This window comes from Prunus persica, chromosome G3 (genome assembly GCF_000346465.2).
Source record: "Prunus persica cultivar Lovell chromosome G3, Prunus_persica_NCBIv2, whole genome shotgun sequence".
NCBI lineage: Eukaryota > Viridiplantae > Streptophyta > Magnoliopsida > Rosales > Rosaceae > Prunus > Prunus persica.
Window position 1 is genome coordinate 3,805,796 of NC_034011.1, and position 9,991 is coordinate 3,815,786.

Genomic DNA, 9,991 nt, shown 5'->3' on the forward strand with positions numbered 1-9,991 from the left:
CTTACTTCAATTCTATCCGAAAGGTCCATGGTGTATTTTTCTATCTAGAATAACCCTGTGTAGTTAAAGTGCTTCCACGTTTGTATCTTTGGGTAATTTATGCCCTTGTGGGCGATGATCTTGATGCCTAAAAGTTATGAATACAATTATCGCTTACTCTAAAAAATAAATAAATAATTTAAGTAGGATATAGCAAACCTTTTCTGGCAGAAAAAAAGAAAAGAAAAAGAAAAGGAATATGGCAAACCTTGATAATAAAATTGTAATGTTTGCCTTGTAAGTCTAAATCCTGATTTAGCAGGTTATGGTAAATTTTAGTAAGCTAATAACAGTCATGGCACTCGAGTATAATATATATTACATTGGGTTAAAGTTGCCATAGTTTTGAAGAATTTCTATTCAGTATGGCAAATGGGATTCGTTACACCAAAGTCGAAGGCTGCATTTTTCTTGTAGCAATAGCAAGTTTCATGTTGAGCAACGGATTTGTCGATTGCAGAAAAGTTGAAACAGTGAAAACTGATCAAGCGTCTGTGAAGCACAACAAATCAGTCCTCAAAACTATTAAGGTTCAGTCTTTTTTAACCTTGCCTTCCCCATTTTCTTTATTGGAAAAACAATTTTCGCCAATTTAATATTTCTACTTTTTTCTTTTGGGGATTCATACAAGAAGCTGAAAAATAATCTCCGATTGATCTTTGGCAGGGAGAGGGCGATGATTTGATAGATTGTGTTGATATCTATAAACAACCAGCTCGTAATCACCCTCTTCTCAAGAATCACACTATACAGGTTTGCTCTTCCTTCCCTAATGAGATTAATAATATATGTGCTCGTTTTAAGAATAATAATGATGTTGTAATTTGTACCAGATTTACGGATTATATTTTTCATATATATGAGATCCGTTCTTATGCAATTAATAATACGTACATTCCGTTAATGTGGTAGAACTAATTTAATTTAGTCCTCTTCCAAATGTTAACATTTCTATGAAATTTTGGGCATTTGAAGTGTAAGATGATTTTAATGTTTATTTTTTTGTTTCTTTGGAAAAATAGTTGAAACCGAGTGAAATTGAAACTGTAAGTGGTGTTGAAGATGGGGTCTTTCAATCTTGGCGTCAGAATGGAGAGTGCCCTGACGGAACAATCCCCATTGCACGAACAAAGGCATTTGAGCATCGTACATCTAAACCAATGCCACATTATGACTCCAACAAATTTGTGTTCGTCCCTCCTCCTAATCATGAGGTACCATATCAACTTTTTGAACCATTTTAATTACGTTTATAAATATAAAATAAATAAATAATTTGAGACCACTAATTCTTTGACGTAAAAACAAAATGTTCTATACATTATTGCTACTAGCTAGGCTCTCAGATGCAGGAGTAATTGCTCTTAACTCGAGCTACAAGCCTTGCTGTATTATTCTTTTATTTTTACTTTTTATGTAATCAATATGGGCTCTTATTTTATTATTATTATTTTTTTTTTTATATAAAAATACGACAGAATTTTATTAGATCGATAGAAATTTTTCTTTGAAAAAAATAATTTTTATCTATAAAAAAAAAAACAAAATTTTGAATTATTTAACTTATTACCTTTGTAGTTTGCCCAAGTGAGTCTGCACGGTGGTCAATACTACGGAGCAAAAGCAGAATTTAACGTATGGAACCCTGCCGCATATAATAAAGATAACAGTCTAGCCCGGGTATGGGTTGGGAGAGGCAGCGGAAAAGCACTGAGCAGTGTAGAAGCTGGCTGGATTCGTGTAAGTTTTAGCCGGCAAAATATCCTCCAAGAAAATATCATTCTTTTACATTATTTTTTTAATTTTATTTTCATGATGGTGAGTTTAATTTCAAGCTAAATCTATATTGAATTACATGAAAATTCATTGGTGGTTTCTATAGATGAACTCGCGTGACAACCAAACACTCTTGTACACATTTTGGACTGTAAGTTTCCTCAATCCCTTTACATTATGATATTATCTTATAATTACTGATTTATCTCTTCTGATTATATTATCGTCTCACAACAACATGAATTTAAGAGTGCGCATAACAATATAATATGCGCCCTTCGATATAAAGGACGCATGCGTTGCGTGCAGAAAAAGAATTGTGCTGCATATTTATATATGTGCTACAACTAAATTACATGAATTCGTACAAAATCGTAACTGCAAATTACAGGTTACTTTTCTCTTAAAGAATACTTATATATTGGCAGGGTGATGGTGGCCAATCTGGTTGCTACAATCTTGAATGTCCTGGTTTCGTCCAAGTAAGCAAAAAATTTACCCTTGGCGGTCCCATGTCACCTGTTTCTAGCTACAATGGGGCACAGTATGATATATTCCTAAGCATATACAAGGTAAATGGTTTTGCTCTGAGAGAATGGACACTTTAAATAGTAATTTGGGGCTTAACGTGTGAATTTATATGCATGCGCAGCACAAATATATAGTAATTGGATACATTTATGTTTCAGAACACAGATAGTGGACATTGGTGGCTTAACGTGGGAAATGAGGCAATAGGATACTGGCCTGACACCATCCTCCCAAGTCTAAGAGGCAGTGCTGAATTGGTTAGTTGGGGAGGGGAGGTTTACGATTCACAAGCTGAGGGTCATCACACATCTACTCAAATGGGGAGTGGTCATTTTCCCGATGAAGGATTTGGGAAAGCCAGTTATGTTCGCAATGTCCAATACATGGACGATTCTTCGCCTCTCACTTTCAAAGATCCTGCCGGTCTTCTAACTTATGCGACAAAACCTTCATGCTACAATTTAATTGTTAAAGATAAAACCCCAAACATGGGAATCCATTTCTATTATGGAGGTCCTGGGTTTTCAGCGGCGTGTCGTTAGTTTTGAAACGAAGAGCAAGCTAATTAGAATCAGCAGAATAATTTAGTTCACTGAGAGGTATGAGGGCATTATAGCTCATCTGGGCATCCTTTTTCTCATATATCAATTTGGAGGGGCTTTGTTTATGAGTTCTTGCAATTAATATCGATGCCTTTCTTGGTGAGCTTTATATATAATGCCTCTAAATGAAAATATTGGTAAGCTTTATGTACAATTTGTCTAAATGAAAATACTGGAAATTGATGATGATTCCCTTTTTAAATTTCAAACCAGGGGAGTGGCAATTGGTGGCTTGAAGTGCAAGGCAAGTCAATAGGCGCATTACTGATATGTTGATTCAAAAGGAATGACGAATCCAATTGTAATTGGATTGGAAGTGAATTGTTCAAAATAGGCTGGATTGGAAGCCGTGCGCACCCCTTATTAATGAAAGACAATTTTAGAGGTATAGAATGGGCCAGTTTCACAGAAGCACAAGAAGAAAACAAAGAACCATATGAACGCATGTCTCCAAGCAACTGCTGTAATAGAGATTTTTCAGTATTCAAAAACACATTTACATTTTATTAACAAAATATTGGATTACATATACAGAGATATCAAACATTTAATACAGTAAAAAGATTATAATACATATTAGTTTTCCGCTCTATACGTCTCATAATTGTAGTGATTTGAGATCAATCAACTCCATTTATTTCCTCTCCTCTTGTATTGACAAGAATATCCGGGCTGCTGATTCAGATGCTGATTTAGTATTGTGAGGAACAACCTTGATCGCACGTGTCTGATGCTCACTTTGACAAGGTTCCTGAGATTGTGGAGCCATAGGAAAAAGGGGAAGCGCATTGCCTAGGGTCCTGTCTGAAGGGCTACTTGCTGTTGTTCCCTGTATCTCACTCCCTTTCGAAGCTTGGATGTTCCCAACATAACATGGCATTACTTGGCTCATCTGGCTTGCCATGTTACATGAGCTTTGATGTGGCAAGGTGAAGTTAATTTCCCCGAATGATAACTGATTTTCGTGCCAATTTGAATGACCTCCTGAAAATGGGGTCATATTCTCAACAGCTGAACTGGACAAAGATGGATTTATGATTGGCATGCCATAAGGTGGAAAGTATGTCTGAAGCAAAGGTGGTGTACCAATTCCCATCCCTTGTTGATACAAAGATGGATTGCTAGAAGTTGCATTTAAGTAGTCCCTGGCTCCTGGATTTAGGCTTGCAGGGCCACAGCTGCCATACATCGGTGCTATGAAACCTCCAGTTGGAGCGCATGGCCCGGTATACGGCTTGTAAGCGAGTTCCTCAGAAGAGGACGTTACTGGAACGAACCACATATTTCCAGGAGGGGGTTGGAGACACCATAGGGCTGGTTTGCTATTGGTAGTCGCAGAAGCTGATGGTGACTTGTTTGAATATTGACCATAATTTGATTGCTGGGTGACAAGTCCTCTGCTGCTGGTTCTATTGTTGACAGGAGGGAGAGGGAACTTCCCAACTGCATTTTCTTCAACACATTCACCACTAGAATGTGGCTTCTGAGGATAATCTTTGGGTGGTGGCGGCTCTAGAGCATGCTCCAATGGCACCTTCTTCACTGGAGGTACTTTAATTGCAGATTTGCTTAGAAAATCATTGTCTTCAAGCAATAGGTGTGGTGATCCAGCAATCAATCTTTGCACCTGTATCAGTTTTAATGTGTAATGGAACTCACTTATTTCATGAGTCAAACTCAAATTGAGGAAACTAAATATACAGACACATTCAAGAAAGAGGATGTCAACTTGACTCTCAGCAATTAACAGATTACCTTTATTAACCTATGCAACTCAAACACTTGCGCTGCAAAAACTCTTTGTTGACTGAAAATAATGCCATGAAAGTTGAATCAGAAGACAATGTAATATTTAGATTCTAAACAGGATAAGCGCATAATTAAGTAATAATAAAGGTTGGATGCACAATGAAAATTCTGAAGTAACACAAATGAGAATAAGATTAAAGAACATCAGTTCATATGATTCGGTCATGACACGTGAGCATCAATGGCTATACACAGCACCATGGGAGAAGCAATTAGTCAAGTACAAGATATTGAAATGGAAACAGAATGTGAAACTGGAAATCATACCTTAGACTGAGTACAAAATAAAACGTTTAGGCACAGGGAATGTTGCATGGGGTAACATGTCAGATCAAATAAAACTTACGATTATGAATATCATTCCAAAATGTCTAGCAAAAGACAACAAAAACACTAATTTCACAAAAATGTTTGTAGCAAGCATGAAACAGAGGTACCTGACGATAGCTTTTCTCATTTCGCAGAATTGTTTTGCACCTATCACTCCCATAACATCATGAGGGGAGATACCCATAGCTGAATTACAGTCCATTATAGACATATCTGAGATATCTTCATGTCCGCATAAATTTCCAACTCGTGCAACCCCACAATTCTCCTCACAGCATTCTCTTTCATTTCCAAGCCCACCAGAAATTCTATTGTCATCCACAAGAGATGGTGTCAAACATGACTTCTCTCTCACTTTTGCCGAAATTTCCTTAGCTGTTCCTATTCTGGATTGCACCAAAATGCCATCCCTAAGGGCCACTCTGTCATGCACAGTCATAGACTCTCTATGCAATCGTGCACTAGAACTACATAATACGCTCAAATCATTCACCGAACTTCTATTTTCTTGACTCAGAGATACATGTGCCCTCTTCAATGATTCAGAATTTTTTACTGTATTTGATGGGCTAGATGAGGTATTTGCAAAATCCTTCACTATAGCTAAAGCAAGAGAGACAGACCTTTCCACAGGGTCCTCGTTAGTTTGAGACACTTTTGGGTTCCCTTCTTCATGGTTTCTCCCACATTGCCTCAACTTCAGATCAATGGAGTTACTAATTTTCTTAATGCAAGAACTTCTAAGTTGCTCCATGGAGCTCAAGCAAGGCAGCTTTTCCCTCTCTTTGCTTTGCTGACTGTTTCTACATTGCAGAGCTGTTCCTTGGAAAGGGGAAGGGACTTTAAGATAATCCTCATGTCCATACTTCTCCAAAGAAAAGTTCCTAAAGTTGGAGGTTTTTTTTGGTTGAAACGAATCATATTTAGCTGCCGATGATGATGGCCCTGTGGTATTCAAATAATTTGAAGGTTTGGTGGATATCCTTTCACAATCTGCCATCATGGTGTTTAAGTTAGCCCCAGTAGAGTTATAAGACTGAATCTTCTCAGCCGGGTCTGAAGGCACAACAAGGAAGTTGCAAGGCGGGGTATTCCTTTCGTTGCTGCTAACCTACAAATACCAATTGTTTCATTAGTTGTACAAGACAAAGTACAGAGTAAATTTATGTATATTCAGAAATCTAGTACTAGAGAATCTTGTTACATTCTGGAACCGCTCAGAAGAACCACAACTATATAAATAAGGAAATATAAGCAGAAAGGGAAAAAATAAATTACAATCCATCCTGAGACGCCAGACAGATCAAGAACATTCATGTGTATCAAAACTAATGGCTCAATTAAAACAATAACAATGCAGTACAAGCTCAAGCCTATAAGCTTACTTATGATACAGTTTATATGGTACATACTTTCGGTTTAATAAATTTACTTCTAAAACCACTGGTACAAAATCCTTTCACGAAATGACCAGTATAAGCACAGAGCTCAAACTAAAGGCATCTCATTGCTTAGATTCTAACAAAAACAAAATTGCAGTAACCAAAAGAGGAACAATTTTTATTTATTCATGACTAAATTAACAAAAATCCATTTAGATTGCTGTACTCACATCACTCCAGGATGTGGGTGGAATCAATCTTCTGTCATTGTGTGGGCGAGGCAACATGGATGCTGAACCAGAGGTAAAACTCTGAGAAGGGATACTGAACTGCTCATAGAGAGCCATCTTGTTCCTTGGAGGTGCTCTTGGCCCTCCTTTGTCTGTATCATCGACATGAAACCTAGGAAATACAGGACTTATCAAGTGTTCTTCATCTTTTCCTCCTCTCATTCTCCTCTTTACCACAAATTCCGCTCACAAAAATTATAATTTGTACAAAATTCATGACAAGCTCCGATTTCCATCCTTTTTTAGAGTCGACAATCACAACCCAAAACTAGCCTAGCCTGATACCAAATATAAAATGCCTCATCAAGAAAGCACACCTATCTCCTCCAAAATCAACATACTTTAAAATAGAAAATCTTTGGACAAGTTCAAACATTAGAAACTAAAAACTAGCCAACTAGCAAAACCAGCCACTTCCTAAAAAGTTAACATTCCACAACTACCCAAGATCAACCTACGCACAAGAAGCCAATCTTCTGACTGAAAAGCACAAACAAACAACATCACCACATGAAAAAATGTGAAGAAAAAGTTAATACTTACAAGTACCCAACAGCTTCACAAAATAAAAATTTTCTGGGTGGGAAACAAAAACAAGCAACTATATCTCATGGAATTCAATCAGAAAACACAATGTCAGCAGTAGCCAAAATGAACCCACCTCATAAAAACCAGAGGGTCAGCTGCAAATCAGGTGCAGAGGTATTTACTGATGGAATTTGCCTTAGCCTGCATAAACTACTATCAGGGAAATTCAATGGTTAAAGAAACAGAGTGAAGAAAGATACTTGTCGGGGAGATGGTTGCTTTGGAATTGCAGTAGAGGGGTCAGGGGAGAAAGCTAACAAAGAGGTGTGGGCAGTGTGGGGCCCAAGTGGATAGAATAGAACCAGAACCTACTTCTGGAGATGTAGCCCGAATGAGTCTCTCTCTCACATGGAGGATTTGGCGAGCCCATGTTGATTGATTGTTTGCGCTATTACTTGATCACCACATGTTGTTTTCCTCTCAAGATTTGGCCAATCTTTTAACGAAAAATCCGTTAAAGATAGCGCTCTGAACCAAAAAAATTAAATGGAGACTAAAAAAAAAAAGGGAAAAAAGATGGTGCTTGTTGACAAAGAAGAATGGCCATGAATAGATGTAGTGTGTGTGACAGCGTCCAATGGAGGGGCGATGGGATTGGTTTCTTTACTCATTTGGGGGAAACAAAGATTGCTTTTGGTTTTATCTGATTTTGTGAAAGATAATCTGCGTTTTGCTTTTGCATGTGATTTGGTGAAAGCTAATCTCAAAATTATACATTTCACATGTCTATGTTATTATACAAGGATTCAATCTTATGTTGGTCATAAAACGAAGAATTTAAGTGTGCATGTTTTCACAAAGGGACTTGTGGTTTAATGAGAGCGTTTACTCCTACACTCGAGAGATCCCTCCTCTTCTTAATATCAATTTGTGTCAACTAATGTACGTATTTTTAGAGTAAAAACATGTTGTTAAGAAGTATTGGAGAACATACATATCAAAAGAGAAAAGGTCCCAAAATTGGGGCTTAAAAATAATATATTTTTTAATGGAAATAGTTGACTTAATTATAACTAGAAATGCTATACATGTTTTGCATGTAATATAACCGTTATTTTAGGAGAGAGAAGGGAAGGAATAGGAAGATCAAGTGGTGGGAGAAAAATATGGTAGGATTGTTTTAAAAATAATTATGGTAAAAGAAAATTATCATGTAAAAATAAATTGGACAAAAGTCTGGTTTCTTTGCTATAAAAATTTGGTATTTGGGTCATATTATTAAAAGCCTAGACAAAATAAATTGAGAAAGCATTTGAATAAAGGAGTCCTCTTATTTGGGTTTACTTTTGTTACTCCTTCCTCTTATCCTCTCCTCTCATTTTCTCACTTAATCTCATCTCCACTCTCACAGAGACAGGCCAAAGGCCCATTACTAGCAACACTGATACTATTCCCAACTTAACCACCTACAAAGTCGACGGAACCATTCATTATATGTTGTGTTTTATTTAGTTAAGTTTCCCTAGTTATTCAACCTGCTCTGATATCATGTTAAAATTTAGAGAGACGGGTCATCAGCCCACTACCAGTAACAACGATACTATTCCTAACTTAACCACCAACAAAGCCCAGTGGATGTGAGGTTTTATCACAAGAGGCATCGGTGATATTAGCAGTGTAATTATTCATTATATGTTGTATTTTATTTAGTTAAGTTTCCGATGTTGGACTTATATTCCTCAACAAGAGACCTTAGTAGTGTGTGTGAAAAACTTTTCTCCCTGTAATTTAGATTATTGTTTGTATTGAAAAAAAAAAAAAAAAAAAGGGTGTTGCTTGAATTAGAAAAATGGCTCAATCGGTCTAGCAAATATAATGATATCCATGCCCAAAAAATTACCATGTTCAAGAGGAATGTATGTTCATGTAAGCATTACAGCAATAATCCAAATTTGATCCTGTGGGCCTCGTGTCTCAACATCATGAACCTGTGGACCCAGCTTGACAAATCTTATGATTTGATTATTACTCTTCCAAAAAAAACTTGTTGAGTGAGAGAGTGATGAGCTAAAGGCCATCAGTTGGGACAGAAGTTTTGTACGTGGACATCATGTTGGAATTTTAAAAGGTTTTAAAAATTTAACTGTTTTATTTATTTAATTATTTTGACGGTTTTATTTTATTTATTGTGGGGATTATAAATATTTAATATTGAAGTTTTATTTTTGGTTAGTTAAAGCTTTAATTTTTTGGTTGGTGAACTTTTATGGTTGGTGAAGGTTACATGTTTTTGGATGCCTATAAAAGGCCACTCCTCCTTCACATTTGAACACACACAATACACACAATAACACACAAAAATACATAATACACATAATAACACACAATAACACACAATACATTATCAGAATATCACATACATATTCTAATTCTCTCCTTGTCTATTTTTACATATATTCTCTACTTTATATTATTATTATTTTGGGCAATGGTTATGTGACTTGGATACCTATATCTGTCTGTGAACGTGCTCATAACGGATCTTGAGTTTGTGTACAAGGGGTCATATCTTGGAGTTTTGTAGACCGTCAGTACCTGCACGTAGGAAGGCTACAAAGGCTTTAGGACAGCGTCTTTGACGTGCTTCACCGTACCAAACTCACTTTCTTACTTATTATTTATTTTCCTTTAAATTACCTATTAT

The 9,991-nt window shown here is 36.6% G+C and overlaps 2 protein-coding genes across 5 annotated transcripts; one reads left to right on the forward strand and one right to left on the reverse strand.

Moving 5' to 3' along the window:
* On the forward strand, window positions 405–2,888 carry LOC18783544. The gene is made up of 7 exons (XM_020559275.1): window positions 405–569; window positions 706–792; window positions 1,062–1,253; window positions 1,618–1,779; window positions 1,922–1,950; window positions 2,225–2,387; window positions 2,505–2,888. The coding sequence occupies exons 1-7, from the start codon at window positions 405–407 to the stop codon at window positions 2,886–2,888; spliced, it is 1,182 nt and encodes a 393-aa protein (XP_020414864.1).
* LOC18784243 (ELF3-like protein 2) lies at window positions 3,394–8,042 on the reverse strand. 4 transcript variants are annotated; one of them, XM_020561029.1, is made up of 7 exons: window positions 7,660–8,042; window positions 7,421–7,488; window positions 6,700–7,239; window positions 5,195–6,198; window positions 5,025–5,030; window positions 4,704–4,755; window positions 3,394–4,575 (listed from the first exon to the last, which is right to left on the reverse strand). In XM_020561029.1, exons 3-7 carry the CDS (start codon window positions 6,919–6,921, stop codon window positions 3,583–3,585), a joined length of 2,277 nt encoding a protein of 758 aa, XP_020416618.1. In that variant the 5' UTR covers window positions 6,922–7,239; window positions 7,421–7,488; window positions 7,660–8,042; the 3' UTR covers window positions 3,394–3,582. The 4 variants fall into 4 exon arrangements, with proteins under 4 accessions (XP_020416618.1, XP_020416617.1, XP_007216534.1 ...); XM_020561028.1 differs by having other exon boundaries at window positions 7,421–8,042; XM_007216472.2 differs by lacking the exon at window positions 5,025–5,030 and having other exon boundaries at window positions 7,421–8,041.